The 16,995-nt window shown below is 41.5% G+C and overlaps 1 protein-coding gene across 1 annotated transcript in view; it reads left to right on the forward strand.

Annotated features, from left to right (window-relative positions):
• Window positions 1–16,995, forward strand: part of CEP89 (centrosomal protein 89kDa) — a 74,362-nt gene that overhangs the window by 26,931 nt on the left and 30,436 nt on the right. The window contains exons 8-13 of the mRNA XM_015562923.1: window positions 1,596–1,814; window positions 4,055–4,200; window positions 8,791–8,841; window positions 9,007–9,090; window positions 11,898–12,001; window positions 16,866–16,897. Coding sequence (XP_015418409.1) covers window positions 1,596–1,814; window positions 4,055–4,200; window positions 8,791–8,841; window positions 9,007–9,090; window positions 11,898–12,001; window positions 16,866–16,897 — 636 coding nt within the window. The remainder of the gene's footprint in view (window positions 1–1,595; window positions 1,815–4,054; window positions 4,201–8,790; window positions 8,842–9,006; window positions 9,091–11,897; window positions 12,002–16,865; window positions 16,898–16,995) is intronic.

Below are 16,995 nucleotides of genomic sequence, written 5' to 3' on the forward strand. Positions count from 1 at the left end.
GGTCTGCCTGGAGACATTGTATCTGCTTACTGCAGGCTGCTCAGATGGGGAAACAAGCAAGGCTGCCAGTTGTACAGCCTGTCTCTGGTGACTGACAGGCCCGGCGGGGGTTTTAGGGGTCCCTCTTCCTTATGGGATTCTACACCCCTTCGGGCCTGCCCTACCTCTTCAGTGCCTGCCTGGCCCAAAGGATTTGAGCCCCATCTGGTGCTCTAACTGGACATCTTTCTAGGCCATTTAGGTTCCTATTATCTGCCAGGGTGAGGCATCCCCACCTTTTGTAGCTGACGTCTCCTGACATATTTTAGGCTGCAACTTCTGTCTTCAACCTAATCTCAATTGTTTTCTTTCTGGGGTTCCCCTCTTGTTCTCAGTGTAGCTGTGGAGTTACTCATTTCTTAGCCTTTCCTTTCATGTTCTAAAGACTGGATATATGCATATCAGGGTCAGAGGGTGTTATCTGGAGTCACCTGTCCCCTCCCTAGCTTTTGCCTGTCCCCTGGGGTGTGTGCTGAATCTCCTGTCTGGAGCCACCAGCCTTCCCCCGCTTGACTATCTACAGAAGCTCTGTTTCCACCTCCACTTGGAGGTGTGCCCTAGCCAGGGAGCCCATTGTAGTTTTCACGTTTTTTGAGCTCTGAGCATATCTCTCCATGGAACATCACTCTGTTTTCTTCCCATATTTCCTTTTTCTTTTCTTTTTTAAATATATTTTTAGTGATTTCAGAGGGAGAGAGAAACATCAATGATGAGAGAGAATCATTGATCACTGCCTCCTGCACTTCTTCTATTGGGGATCGAGCCCACAACCGGGGCATGTGCCCTCGGCCGGAATCGAACCTGGGAACCTTCAGTCCGCAGGCGGACGCTCTGTCCACTGAGCGAAACCGGCTAGGGCTCTTCCCATCTTTCTTGCTTTTCCTTGTTAAAATCCTTTGTGATCTCTGATTTTCTTCTCTCCATGATGCCATCAGATACTGCCCACACCCTGGTGGCTCCCCTCTGTTTCAGCGGAGTCTGCCTTCAATGCTATGGGCCTGTGTCCTAAACTGAGCTTAGCTTCTCTTGCTCCACTTGTTTCCTTGTCTGGCTAAGTGTCTTCCAAAGGCTGATCTTGATTTGCCCCTCCCTGTTGGGTCCTGTGAGGCTTTAGCCCCCCAGTCTTTCGCTCATATATCCCTTCTCTGTTCCCATCGTAGTGCTGCCCTCAGAGCTCCTCTGGGCTGGGCCTCATTCCTTCCCTTTCTTTCCTGCTGCCCTGAGGGACTCATCTGAGAGTTGAACCTCTTCTTTTCACACCTCTGCCCAAAAGCCTTCCTGGTTCCTGGTGGCCTCCACTCTGCATATTATGATATACAAGCGCCTCCCCTGAGTCCTGCTTCCCCCTCTGTCACCTCTCTTGTCATCCCCTGTAGTCTCACCAGACCACTCATTCTTTCTTGTGCAGGCCATTCTCTTTCCCAGGAGCAAAAAGGATAACATGAGGCCTGACACAAAGTAGTTGCTAACATGGTTTTTCGAATGAAGTCTCACGTAATTTTGATGTAAAATTGTAAATGTCAATATTTTAAAACGTTTTCCTTATACCTTTTCAGATATAACTGGTAAAACACGTCAACGATGTATAGAAATAACCAAAGAAAAGTTTGAGGAATTAAAAGAAGAAAATTTGCTTCTGAACACAACAAACCAAACACTTACTCTTGAACTTAACATAGTAAAACAAGCAATGAAAGAACTACAGTTAAAATTTAAGAGAAGAGTAAAAGAAAATGGAAAGCTGAAAGAGGCCGAGAAGGCATCCTCTAAGGAAGGTGGGGACAACTACAGTTTTTTAATTAAAGGAACAAACAGGACTTAACTCATTTTCTTATTTTGAGAGTTAATATTTTAGGTTCTAATATTTATTGATTTTAATGTTGATATATTTTAGGTTCTTTTGTGAAATTTGACTATCTGCTATATCATTATTGTTATGCTAAAGAAATTCCAATACTTCTGGATTTGATGCTTAGGAAGGTAACTTTACATGTATTTCATATCAGTTTTTATCTCATTGAACAGCATATAAAAGTGCCTTTTCACCACATACTTACCAATAATGAGGATTATATTTTTCTTGCTAATTTTTTAAAAAATATATTTTATTGATTTTTTACAAAGAGAAAGGGAGAGGGATAAAGAGTTAGAAACATCAGTGAGAGAGAAACATCAATCAGCTGCCTCCAGCACACCTCCCACTGGGGATGTGCCCGCAACCAAGGTACATGCCCTTGACTGGAATCGAACCTGGGACCCTTGAGTCCGCAGGCCGACGCTCTATCCACTGAGCCAAACTGGTCAGGGCTCTTGCTAATTTGATAGGCAAAAAAAGAATCCCATTTTTTAAAAACATATATTTTATTGATTTTTTACAGAGAGGAAGGGAGAGGGATAGAGAGCTTGAACCATTTGACCTGAATCAAACATGGGACCCTTCAGTCCATAGGCCAACGCTCTATCCACTGAGCCAAACCGGTTAGGGCAGGAATCCCATTTTAAATTGTATTTCTCTTATTATCAGTGAGCTTGGGTATTTTTTTCATATCTTTGCATATCATTTTCTTTTCTTTTATAAATTTTCCCATTTTAAAAAACCTGTTTTTATTTATTTTAGAGAAAGAGGAAGGGAGAGGGAGAGATCAAAACATGAACAGTGAGCCCTAGTCGGTTTGGCTCAGTGGATAGAGCGTTGTCCCACAGGCTGAAGGATCCGGGTTTGATTCTGGTCAAGGGTACATACCTGGGTTGCAGGTTCACTCCCCAGCCCTGGGGGGGACACGTGAAGTAGGCAACCAATGGATGTGGCTTTTCCCCTCCCTTCCACTCTCTAAAAATCAATGGAAAAATATCATCAGGTGAAGATTAGCAACAACAAGAAAAGATAAATAAAATATAAAAAACATAAGCATCTATTTGTTGCCTCCTGCACGCCCCTACTGGCGATCCAGCCCAGCCAGGGCTGCATTATAGTCTTTATTCAGGTTTCTAATGTCTACCTCTTAACAATAGTACAGTTGTCCACGCTAAGAAATTAACATTGGTATATTGTTGTTTTTTAAATTCTCACCCAAGGATATGTTTTTATTGACAGAGAGAGAGAGAGAGAGAGAGAGAGAGAGAGAGAAGAGGGAGAGAAACAGAAACATTGATGATTTTTGAACCTCAACCGAGGATATACATTGATGTGAGAGAGAAACATCAATTGGTTGCCTCCCATACACACCCTGACTGGGGACCAAACTCACAACCTAGGTATATGCCCTGACTGCAACCTTTTGGTACATTGGATGATGCTCCAACCAACTGAGCCACAATGGCCAGGGCTAAATTTTCCAACTTCAAATTGAGATATCTGGCTTTTTCTCATTGTTTTGTAGGAGCTCTTTGTGTATTAAGGATGTTAGCCTTCAGTTTGTTGATAATTTAAATCTAAAGGATATTTTTCTTTTATGGCTTATGCCCTTGATGTCAAGTCCTTTTTACCTCTCAGGTTATACATATATTCACTGATTTTTGTCTCTATACATCTATCTATTTATATAAGGCTAATATTATTGCCTGAAGAAAGATTATATCATTTTCTTCATATAGACCTTGCATATTTCTTGTCTTAGTCACACTTATTTCTAGATACTTTACATTATTTCTGTTATTACTTTGTGGGATCTATTTTCTATTATGTTTTTTAATATTTGGGAAAGTTATTTTAATAAATTTTCCATTTATACTATATGATTTGCAAGGCAAGTATTTATATATCATTGGAAACAATGACTTTTCCTTTTCAATCTGAAGTTTTTATTTTACCTTAATTAGTTGTACATGTAAAAATTTCCACAAACTTCCAAAGTGTTGACTATTTAGTGTTAAAAAACTTAGAAACTTTTATTCATTTGAACCTATATGTAATTCACTCTCTCTGTGAGCCCAAAAGGGCAGATGGTTAGCAATTCCTATAAAATCTTAATCTATTTGATACATGTTCTTAGAGGATAATATTAATTTTTTTCAGAAGTTGCTGCACCTGAATTACTTTATCTAAGAAAACAAGCTCAAGAACTGGTGGATGAAAATGATGGGTTGAAAATGACTGTCCATCGTTTGAATGTAGAACTGAGCAGATATCAAACAAAATTCAGGCATTTATCAAAGGAAGAGGTAATGTTTCCAATTAAGAAAAATCAGCCTTTTTTTAGCCTTTCAAGTTGAATTGAGGGATTCATATTTATTACAATTTGGCATAAAAAGACACACACAAAGCACAGCATATTCTAGGGACCTTTCTATTTCCTTCTTCTCCCCTCCACCTCCCTTCCTTTCTTCCTTTCCTTCCCTCTTTTTTTTTTTTTAATATATCTTTATTGATTTCAGAAAGGAAAGGAGAGGGAGAGAGAGAGAGAGAAATATCAATGATGAGAGAGAATCATTGATTGGCTGCCTCCTGCATGACCCCACTGGGGATCAAGCCCGCAACCCAAGAATGTGCCCTTGACCAGAATTGAACCTGGGATCCTTCAGTCCACAGGCCGACGCTCTATCCACTGAGCCAAACCACCTAGGGCTCCATTCTAAGTCTTGTTCCTCAAGTTTACAACTGTAATTTATCAGTGCACTACTCTCAAAAGAAGACAGACTAGTTTATACAGACCCCAAATCACCTAACTCTGGTCAATGGGACTTGCATTCATGAGTCTCACACAGGTTTACAGCAAACAAGAAACAGTTTTTAAATGGGCTCAGGAGCACACCCCCAAACTCCGAAGCTGTATCCCAGGCTCAGTGCAAAGGGAGCACGCAAAAATGGCCATCTCCCACTTTTTCCCTAAAGGGGTGTCACTGCATACTTTCCTGATGCTGCCTGAGGGTCTGGCTTCTCATCATCCTGCATCTAGGTGCTGACTGCAGTCCCCTCGTCGGGACACTGTGGGTCTTGGTAACTCCTCAACTACTGGGAGCCACTAAGAACAAAGACAGTGGACTATCACAAAGGTTTGAAAGGCAACCAGGAACCCCAACTGGGCTGATAGGTGAGGTTCATCTCCTATAAGAGACCATTCTGCCAAGACTAGGAGAAAAGGCTGCTTTATCTAATTAGCAACCTAACTCAGAGGGTCTAGGAAAATGAAGAAAGGAAGGAATGTGTTTCAAATAAAAGAACAAAATTAATCTTCAGAAATCAGCCTTAATGAAGTGAAAATAAGTGATTTACTCAGTCGTATAACCGTGGTAAAGATGCTCATCAAGGGAGCTCTCCCTCAGGGGAGCACGCCCACACCTTTCTTCCTTCTCAGGCACGCATCTGAGGGGCCCACGACACTGGCAACCAGGAGAGCAATAGGCGGAGGCAGCTTGTCCTGGGCTAACCCCTGAACCTATCTCCAAGGCCCCCTGTTCTCTGACTCTCCAGTGAGCCAAAGCAGCCCTGCCTAGGCTCTCCTCTGTTGCTGCTTCTATCCTAAGCTCTTCCTTGTCTCACTGTCCCCAGCTTTCACAACAGTACTCTCACAAAGAAATTAAAGATGCTCAGCGAGGTCAGGACACAACAGTACTCTCAAAACAAAGAAATTAAAGATGCTCAGCGAGGTCAGGAGAGCAATGTATGAACAAGTGAGAATTTCCAGAGATAGAGGATATAAAAAGGTACCAAAGAAATCATAAAGCTGAAGAATACAATAACTGAACTGAAAAATTCAGTAGGAGGGTTCCATAGCAATTGGAAAATATCCTCGGGTGAAGATTAACAAAACAAATAAATAAAATAGAGAGACCCACACCAAAACACATTATTTTAAATTGTCAAAAGGTAAAAGGAGCACGCAAAAATGGCCATCTCCTACTTGGAGTCAGTGAGTCTCCAAGAGAGAATCTTAAAAATAGCTAGAGAAAATGTTTTTCACATACAAGGGAACTTCCATAAGACTATAAGTGGATTTTTTCAGCAGAAACTACAGGCCACAAGGGAGTAGGATGATCTATTCAAAGTGCTAAAAGAAAAAATTCTGCCAAATAAAAATAGTCTACCTGGAAAAGTTGTCCTTCAGAACTGAGATAAAGAGTTTTCCAGATAAACAAAATTCAAAGGAGTTCATCACCAGCTGACCAGCCTTACAAGAAATGTTAAAAGGAATTCTTCAATGCCCAGCCAGTGTGGCTCCGTGGTTGAGTGTTGACCTATGAACCAGGAGGTCACAGTTTGATTCCCTGTCAAGGCTTATGCGCAGGTTGCAGGCTCAATCCCCTGTAGGGGGTGTGCAGGAGACAGCCAGTCAATGATTCTCTCTTATTGATGTTTCTATGTTCCTTCTCTCATCCTCTTTGAAATCAATAAAAAAATATTTTTTAAAAAATGGAGTTCTTCAAGCTGAAAAGGATCGGTACTAATTAGTTAGTTTGTGTGTTTTTTTAAAATATATTTTATTGATTTTTTTACAGAGAGGAAGGGAGAGGGATAGAGAGTTAGAAACATTGATGAGAGAGAAACATCGATCAGCTGCCCCCTGCACATCCCCTACTGGGGATGTGCCCGCAACCAAGGTACATGCCCTTGACTGGAATCTAACCTGGGACCCTTGAGTCCACAGGCTGATGCTCTATCCACTGAGCCAAACCGTTAGGGCAGAATCGGTACTAATTAGTAACAAAATCATATGAAAGTATAAAACTTACTGGTAAAGGTAAATATATAGTTAAATTCAAAATACTCCAATATTGTAATGATGGTGGGTAAATCATACCTCTAGTATAAAGGTTAAAGACAAAAGTATTCAAAATAACTATACAATAGTGCTCGCTTCGGCAGCACATATACAAAATAACTATACAATAATTTGTAATTGGATAAACAATATAAAAGGTATAAATCATATCAAAAACAAAATGTGGGGTGGTGGTAAAAATATAGAGCTGTGTGTGTAGTGTGTACTGAGACCCACCAGTGACCCCGTGAGGGGAATTGTAGTGAGCATGTAGATGCAAGCTGATGAGAAGCTCAAAGTTAAGTTTTTATTCGCTTAAAATGACTGTTAAAAATGTCTTATGCAAGCCTCATGGTAATCACAAAGCAAATACCTATAATAGATGTACACAAAAGAGAAGGAGAAAGGAAGAATCAAAGTATACCACTACAGGAAAGCATCAAATCACAAAGAAAGAGAGCAAGAAAGGCAGGAAGGAATTACAAAACAGCCAGCAAACACTGAACAGATGGCAACTAAAAACGCCATACTTAATAATTAATTTAAATGAAAGGACTAAATTCTACAATCAAAAGATATAGAATGGCAGAATGGATAGAGAAAAAAGATCCAACTATATGCTGCCTAGAAAAGACTCATTTCAGCTGTAAGGACATACTTAGACCGAAAGCGAAGGGATAGAAACATACATTTAATGTAAATGGAAGCCAAAAGAAAGAAGGGGTAACTATGCTTATATCAGACAAAATAGAGTTTAAATTAAAACGGTAAAAGAGACAAAGAAGGTTATTACATAATGGTAAAGGAGGCAATTCATCAAGAGAATATAATAATTGTAAATATTTATGTACCCAATATCAGAGCACCTAAATATATAAAGCAAATATTAACAACTCAAGGGGAAAATAGCAATAATAGTAGGGGACTTCAATACCCCAATAATAGATATATCATCAAGATGGAAAATCATAAGGAAATATTGGACTTAAACTACATGTTAGATCAGACAGACCTAATACAGAACTTTTCATCCAACAGCAACAGAATACACACTCTTCTCAAGTGCACATGGAACATTCTCCAGGACAGATCATATGTTCGGACACAAAACAAGTCTGAATAAATTTAAGAATATTGACATATCAAGCGTCTTTTCTGACCACAGTGTATGAAATTAGGAATCAAGTATAAGAAAATTTACAAATATGTGGACATTGAACAACATGCTACTGTACAACCAGTGGGTCAAAAGAGAAGTAAAAAAATACCTTAAAACAAATGAAAATGGAAAAGGAATTAAAAATACCTTGAAACAAATGAAAATGGAAGCATGACATGCCAAAACTTATGGGAAGCAGCAAAAGTAGTTCTAAAGGGAAATTTTATAGCAATAAATACTAACAATAAAAGTAAAGAATAAATAAATAACCTAAGTTTACACCTTGAGGAACTAAAAAAAGACTTTTAGTTCAAAGTTAACAGGAAAAATAAAATGAAAATCAGCAGAAATAAATGAAATAGAGACTAAAAAGACAACAAAACACATCAATGAAACTATGAGCTGGTTTTTTGAAAAGACATACGTTTGACCAGCCTTTAGCTAGACTAAGAAAAAAGAAGGTGATTCAAATAAGATTAGAAATAAAGAGGAGGCATTAGAACTGATAACACAAAAATACTAAGGATCATAAGAAACTGAACAGTTATACTCCCCCAAATACTACATGGTATTTAAAAAAAAGTTGAACTCAGAAAATAGGTGAAAGTTGAATATATTCTGTAGATTAGAATATAGTATGTCATTGTTGAGTTCTTGATTTTTATGATGGCAGTGTGGTTAGTAAGTGAAAGTTTTTCTTTTTAGGAAATATACACTGAAGTATTACAGGAAAGGAGGCATTGTATCTCAAATTATTCTCAAACATTCCAAAAGAACATTTTTCTACACATATAGATGCATAGATTGCTGATGCATAGTTGATTAAGAATATCTTAAGGCTTAAAATTTCAGAAGTACAGTTTAATTTGTCTTCAAAATGTGTTTTGTTCTTAGAGTATAAATATTGAAGGCCTACCATCAAAGGGCCCTATACCACCCTGGTTGGTAAGTAAAAGTTATTTAATTTCAGGCCCATTTTTTCTGGGCTATATTTGAATAGTTATTCAATCCATTCCAAATTAAGTGTATTTTATCATCTTTAAAAAAATTTGCTGGTTGTGTTTAGATGTAAGAAATATATTAACCTTCTTTACCAACCGTTATCTTCAGTTGGATATAAAGTACCTGTCACCCTTGTTGCTGGCTTATGAAGACCGAATGAAAGAAAAAGACGAGCTCATTTCCACCCTTCAGGTAGGTTGGCAGATATCAGAAGAGACAAGATTTATTAAAAAATAAGACCATTTTAAACTTTGAATACCCATTCAAACATCTAACAGGTACTCAAATGTTTGTTAAAGGAAAGGAGAAAGGAAGGAAGGAAGCAGGCAGGAGGCAGGGAAAGAAGGAAGAGGGGAGGCAGGTTGGGAGTGATGAGTAGAGCAGGAGGGGTGGGCAGGGTTAAATGGAGTTATGGAGTTATTGGAAGTTCCCAGACAGGCAGCCCCACATGAGCTGGGGTCTCAGGGTGCAGGAAGGCAGCAGTGCAAGGCACTTCTTTCCTGATTGTCTGCAGCTGCCAACACCACTGTTAGAAGGGACGTTTGGGCAGACTGGGGAGGGTAGCAGGCCGTGAAGAGGCAACCTCAGGGAGTTCCAATTATTGAGCTGTTGGAAACAGTGAGAAAGTGTGGTTTTCATTCTTTTCTGCCTTGTTCACCTCTGTTTTTTGGGGAATGGCTTCTGGCAGTGGAGCTCATTTGGAAGGCAGCTATGCTCACCACTATACCACCAACGCCTTCGCATGGAGCTCATTTGAATTACACAGGAGACCCAGGCTCTGTGGGTGTTGCAGATATGTCCATGCCTTTCCAGGCTGCATACCTCTATTCCCTCATTGAAGTGGCCAAAGAGATCTCTGGAAGTGGAAGGGTCCAGGGAGAGAAATGTTGGTTTTCCTGGGATCCCTGGATCTCTTAAGAGTTACCAAGCCTTTTCTTATTACACTGTTCCATGTACATGGCCCATGTAATGCAGTTTTAAAAAAATATTTTTTAAAATATTTATTGATTTTAGATGGGGTGGAGTGGGGAGAGAGAAAGAGAGAGAGAGAGAGAACCTTGATTTTTGCTGTTCCACTTATGTATGCTCTCATTGGTTGATTCTTGTGTGTGCTCTGACTGGAGATCAAACCTGGAGGGACAACTGAGCTGATCGGCCTGGGCTGTAATGCAGTTTTGAAAATTTTCTTCTAGAGGAAAAATTAATCTTAGACTGTTGATGAAATATCCACCCTAATAATTAGTAAAATTACTAATTCAGTGCTCTTTCTAAAACAGGTCAGGAGCTCTGGCCAGATAGTTTAGTTGGTTAGAGCATCATCCAATACACCAAGGTTTTGTGTTTATTCCTGGTCAGGCTTATACAAGAAGCAACAATGACTGTATAAGTAAGTGGGACAACAAATCAATGCTTCTCTTTCTCTATGAAATCATTAACTTAAAAAACCCACAGGAAACATTTTCTGTAAAGGGCCATTTAGTAAATAATTTAGCTTTGCAAACCATGCAGTCTGTGTTTTACAACTACTCAGCTCTACTGTTGTACCATGAAAGCAGCCATACACACCCAACAAGTGAGCATGTCTTTGTCCCAATAAAACTTTATTTACAGCCGGGCTGGCATGACTCAGTGGTTGAGCATGGTCTATGAACCAGTTGGTCACGACCTTTGAACCAGGTTGAGAGTTTGATCCCAGTAGGGGGCATGTAGGAGGCAGCCCATCAATAATTCTCTCTCATCATCGATGTTTCTATCTCTCTCCCCCTTTCTGAAATCAATAAAAATATATATTTTTAAAAAAGCTATATTTATAAAACAGGCAACTGGCCTGTGGGCTTTAGTTTGCCTGACCCCTGTTCTGAAAAGAGCCAGTGGACTGCCAGCAAGTGGGAGGTAGAGGAGTTACTTGGCATGGTATTAAGTTAACAGGTATAAGCATAAATATCTGTTGGTTGGGAGAAGAAAATATAGAAGCATCCCAGAATAAATATTGGCACCTAGGATTCTCACTGAAGGACAGCACAACACTAACACTGGCCAAAGGCTGCCTGAGAAAAGCTGAGATGGAGGAGGCCCAGCAGAGTGCCACAGGTGTATGTTCACCTGAAACTAATTCTATCTAATGAAGACGGAATATGCAAATTAACCATCACTCCACACCAAAGACGACAGCGCCCACAGCCAATAAGGAGGGAATATGCAAATTGATTGGCGTGACAAACATGGCGGTGGATGGGCCAGGACACTTGCCATGGTTATGACGCAGGCGTTCCACTTCGCCCTGGCTGCTCCGGGCCTCTGGGCAGCATGTGAAGGCGGAAAGGTGGCTCTGGCTGGAGTGAGGCGGTGCCAGCAGCTGGGGAAGGAAGGCCTATTCTCGCACGAATCTTCGTGCATCGAGCCTCTAGTATAAAATAAGATTGGATGTTACCTGTACTAGTCATTAAATTTTTAAGTGCCACAAACACAGACTTAGGAGTAAAAAACTAAGACCAAATAACAGTCCTGGGGTTGGGGCTAATGACTGACGAAGCTGTACTGACTGAGGGCTTTAGCAGAGGCTCTCTTGTAATTGTAATGGAGCCAAATTAAAAGACTCCAGCCCCCACACTGATCTCTTGAAAAGGTTTTATTTTTATCTAAAAAAGCTCCATTTTATCCTCCAAAGTCTTTAAACAAAGGAAAAATTATAGTGTTTACAAGCATCTCTGCTTTGCTTATGGCCTTTTGATTTTTCCAAGTATTTGGCAGTTATAGAAAAATGTTGTGAAATTAGGGTTTGAATGTTTAAATCCTGAGGTTCAGCGCCCCTTGTGCTCAGCATTGTTTTTATCTCGTGTTTTCTCACGAGACTGAGCGCCTCCAGGGCAGCACTGCTGTTACTGTGAGACTCGCCAAAAAGCTGTTACCATTTGACTTTAGCCCAGCAACAGCAGTAGAACTAAGAAGTATAGGTATGTGTGTATGTGTATATTATGTTTACATAAATTTTATTTCAGGAGGAAATGAGAATGTTCAGGATTCGCGTCCAAGAAGTAGTGAAAGAAAATAAAGAATTGCACCAACAGTTAAACAAGAATGGTACTATTACCAGTGAGGAATGGCAAGTAGTGTTGTGATTTTGATATTTTACTAGTTAAAAACAAAAGATAATGTGAATAAACTTATTAAATCATTAAATACATTTTCTTTTTTAAAGTAAAATACTTTAAGGGAGAATTTCCAAGAAATTAATAAGGTATAATGAAACCCTAGTAGTTTACTCTAAACTTGTATTTTAAAGATTACTTTAAAAATTCTAAATAGGTTTTTAAACCTGAACTATATTTACTGTCCCCATTTTTATTTTTTGACATATTTTTCTACAGTGCTTTTTCCACCCCAAACCTGTTGGGTCCCACTCTTTCTTAGACTCCTCTGCTCACGGGCTTTAGCACAGTGAGCCCTTGACTCGGCCCTGCCCCGCCCTGCCCTGCCCCGCCCTGCCCCGCCCTGGCCTGCCTTGCCCTGACTTGCCCTGCCTTGCCCTGCCTTGCCCTGTGCTGAATGTTGCCTCACTTCAATCCTGTCGCTGATGCTGCTCCCCTTCCCCCCTCCAATCCCCCTGCACTCCTAGTCACCCATTAGGGCTGCTCAAAGAGGCTGGTTAGTAGTTCTTCATAGAGGCAGAGTTAATTGCACCCTTGTCTCAGTTTCTGCCCTAGCCTTAAGCTCAGGCTGTGTTCTCACACCTGTCACACAGTAGCTGCCTGTGTGTTCCACATCTGTCTCCCTCTCCTCTGTGAGCTCAAGGGCAGGGCCACGTCCTGTTCGTCCGCACAGCAGCAACAAATGCCTACTCACTGAATTTGAGAATCTTCAAAAGTCTAAAGGGAATATCCAGGCAAGACTAAGAAAGCAATAACTATTTAGATATATCTTTTTTGCTTGGAGTATATGTTATGTTTAGTATTTTTAAAAATATATATTTTATTAATTTTTTTATAGAGAGGAAGGGAGAGGGATAGAGGGTTAGAAACCAATCAGCTGCCTCCTGCCCCCCTGCTACTGGGAATATGCCCACAACCAAGGTACATGCCATTGACCGGAATCGAACTTGGGACCCTTGAGTCCACAGGCCGACACTCTATCCACTGAGCCAAACCGGTTAGGGCTGTTTAGTATTTTTTAAAGTATGTCAACATTCCTGGAAAAAAATTAAATACTTTCCATATGTGAGATTCAGAAATTTGGAATCGAGTCAACAGCATTCTTACTGGTAGGTCAGTTTTCCTGATTTTATGGTCACTGATGTGCCAGTTGGGACTGGCCTGGCAGCTACTGGATCTTGGTGCACTGTGACTTCTGTTGAATTTAGATTTTCTACTGTCGGGTTTCCTAGTTTCTCCCCCTTCAAACCCTCCTTGACTAGCTCCCTGGGAAGCAGATCAGTGAGACTGGGCCTCATGTGCCTCTAAGAGTCCTCATGAGAAACTGGAACCTCAGATACTTTCTCTAACCTGTATATAGCTGTAAGTGAAACCTGTTTACTTTTCTTTTCTTTTTTAATATATAATTGATCTTAGAGAGGAAGGGAGAGGGAGAGAGAGATAGAAACATCAATGATGAGAGAGAATCATTGATCGGCTGCCTCCTGCATGCCCCCTACTGGGGATTGAGCCCGCAGCCCAGGCATGTGCCCTTGGCTGGAATCGAACCTGGGACCCTTCAGTCCGCAGGCCAATGCTCTATCCATTGAGCCAAACCAGCTAGGGCTACTTTTCCTTAAAATAAAAATAAGAATAAATAAGTCCTAACCAGTTTGAGTCTGTGGATAGAGCATCGACTCATGGACTGAAGGGTCCCAGGTTCGTTTCCGGTCAAGGGCACATACCTCAGTTGCAGGTTCCCTGGCTCTGGTCAGGGTGTGTGCAGGAAGCAACCAATTGATGTGCCTCTCTCACATTGATGTTTCTCCCTGTCTCTCCCTCTCCCTTCCACTCTTTCTAAAAATCAGTGGGAAAATATCCTCTGATGAGGATTAACAAAAAACACGCAAAGAAATCCTCTATAATAAAAGGCTAATATGCAAATTGACTGAACAGCAGAATGACTGGTTGCTATGACTTGCACTGACCACCAGGGGCAGACACTCAATGCAGGAGCTGCCCCCTGATGGTCAGTGCACTCCCACAGGGGGAGCGCCGCTCAGCCACAAGCTGGGCTCATGGCTGGCAAGTGCAGCGATGGTGGCAGAAGCCTCTCCTGCCTCTGCGGCAGCGGTAAGGATGTCTGACTGCCAGCTTAGGCCCATGAGGAACCGGCTAAGCCATTAGTTGGACATCCCCTGAGGGCTCCCAGACTGCAAGAGTGTTCCAGGGCATGGGGCTCCCTTCTCCACGTCCCGCACGGGAAAGAGAGCGTGAACCAGTTCCTTCAAATGGAGGAGCCTTGGGGATTGAGAAAAATGAAAGACAGACACAAAATAGAAAGCAAAGCTGGGCCTGGGTGGACTTCTGTCCTCTTCTGGCAGAGAGGCAAAGAGCCAAGTCCCAGGGCAGCGTGCTTATTTTATAGTCCTGGTCGGTCCCAATTCCCCAAAATATCATGAGGTTACACCAAACCTCAAGATAAGGGAGGTATTCCAGGTACTTGACTGAATTTACATAATAAAAACCCATTCTCAGCACCTGGGCCTTGAAGAGTTGAGCTGAAGGCATTCTCACCTTTTGGCCAGAAATGCCCCCAAGGTAGGGCTATGCCCAAGCCTTGGGTTCAGTCAACACAACTTAAAGCCATGGCGCCTTCCCTGGCAGGGGGCCTCCCACACGAGAGGATGCAGGCCAGGCTGAGGGACCTCCCGCCCCCACCAAGTGCACAGATTTTGTGCACCTGGCCTCTAGTAAATAAAATAAAAGGAAGAAAGACAGATCCCACTTTTAATCCCAGCCGTGTTCCTCAATCCTGCGTTTATTGCCATTTGAATTGTGCACCCTGCTCTGGTGGTGGCCTGCGCTGGTAGGGAGGAGAGCAGCTCTTAGGTCAGTGCAGTGCCTCTTGAGGTCCCTTCAAATTGACTGTCCTCCATCTCAGGAAGGGGACCCCGGGCTCTGGAGCCCCTCACAGTCGTGCCTCCCGTGCGCCTCCTTGGCTGCTGCTCCCTGTACCTGCACAGGTACCTGTGAGGTACCATACATCCCTGGCAGATCCTGAGGCGCACTGACTGCACTTCAGTGGAAGTTTTCTCCTTAGTTTCAACGCAGCTCAATAAACTTCTAGGCTGCAGCTTCTTTTCCTAACGTCCCCTGACCAACTGGATCGCCTCAGGCTCAGTTTCTTTACTTATAACAGTGATGGGGAACCTTTTGAGCTCGGCGCGTCAGCATTTTGAAAAACCCTAACTTAAGTCTGGTGCCGTGTCACATATAGAAATTTTTTGATATTTGTAACCATGGTAAAACAAAGATGTATATTTTTATATTTATTTTATATATTTAAATGCCATTTAGCAAAGAAAAATCAACCAAAAAAATGAGTTCGCGTGCCATAGGTTTGCCATCACTGACCTATAAAATGGGAAGGAGTGCTAAACTAAATCCGAGGTTTCTGTCTCTTTTGTAGGAATAGGGAAGCCCTTTCCTTTACAAAAGAAAGAAGGGAGGAAGGGAAGGAGCGAGGGAGAGAGGGGGGAAGGGAGGGGAGGAGGAAAGAAAGCAAGTCTTATAAGGAAGTCCAAAACAAAACAGACGAAGTGGATCTGCTCTGTGCCAAGCAGGAAGGAGGCCTTCTCTCCCATGGTGGGGTAGCTGTAGGGACACCGCCAGGGTGCCAAGGAGCTAGTGCACAGCCACTGTCAGAGTGAAGTCATCAATATAAAACCTTGATTCCTTTCATCCTTTTTCCTCCTCCTCCACCTCATTCTTTAGTTTAGAGTGGAAATAGAGATAATTTACTGGTGTAAGTGTACTTTGGGTGGTAAACATTTATCTAGATCTCTACGGTTCTTTCTGCTCATTCGAATTGGAATTTGTGACCGTGAAGGTTGCCTTGAGCTGGGGTTAACTTTCTACCAACTGTAAGGAAAGGGTTTGCTTGTGAAATTAGGCTGGGCAGTCTCAGTACAGTTTATGGAGCTGTCCAAAGGCTATTGGAGGTGGGGGTTTTTGTTTGTTTGTTTTTGCAGATATGATTACAAGTCAGTATTTTTTAATTAAAATGGGAACTTTCTAAATTCTTTAAACTATTTCATTCTGGCTTCAAAATAACCCAGTGGGTGGGGGGATTGGAGGTTTATGTAGATGAAACAAGGTTAGCCATTTGATAATTGTTCAAGCTAGGTGTTGTATATACATGGGAGTTAATTGTTCTGTTCTTACTACTGTTGTATATGTTTGAAATTTTACATTTTAAAAAGTTACTAAGAAATTCATAATTTAAACTTCATACTGTCCTTTCTCCCCATTTAATGCATATGGTGGGGTTGATGTGTTAATAACATGTTTAGCATTAAAACATGTCCAAGTGCAGCAGGAGGCAACGATCAATGTTTCTCTCCCCACTCCCTTTCTTTCTCTCTCCCTTCCACTCTCTCTAAAAATCAATGGAAGAAATATCCTTGGGTGAGGATTAACAAAACAAAAAACATGTCCAGATATTCATGCCCTACAGCAGCGGTTCTCAACCTGTGGGTCGCAACCCCTTTGGGGGTCGAACAAGCCTTTCACAGGGGTCGCCTAAGACCATCCTGCATATCAGAGATTTACATTACGATTTATAACAGTAGCAAAATTGCAGTTATGAAGTAGCAACGAAAATAATTTTATGGTTGGGGGTCACCACAACATGAGGAACTGTATTAAAGGGTCGCGGCATTAGGAAGGTTGGGAACCACTGCCCGACAGCATCTACTAGTATTACTTCCTTTTAGACTCTGTCTCTAACCATGGAGCACCTGCATGGCAGTATTTAATTTTGTAAATCACTTGTAGGCATCGGCTTCAGACTCAGGCGGAATTGGTCTTTTAGACTCTGACTGTCTCTAACCGAAAAGCACCTGCATGGCGGTATTTAATTTTGTAAATCACCTGTAGGCATCGGCTTCAGACTCAGGCGGAATTG

The sequence above is a fragment of the Myotis davidii genome, unplaced genomic scaffold, assembly GCF_000327345.1.
Source record: "Myotis davidii unplaced genomic scaffold, ASM32734v1 scaffold77, whole genome shotgun sequence".
Classification (NCBI taxonomy): domain Eukaryota; kingdom Metazoa; phylum Chordata; class Mammalia; order Chiroptera; family Vespertilionidae; genus Myotis; species Myotis davidii.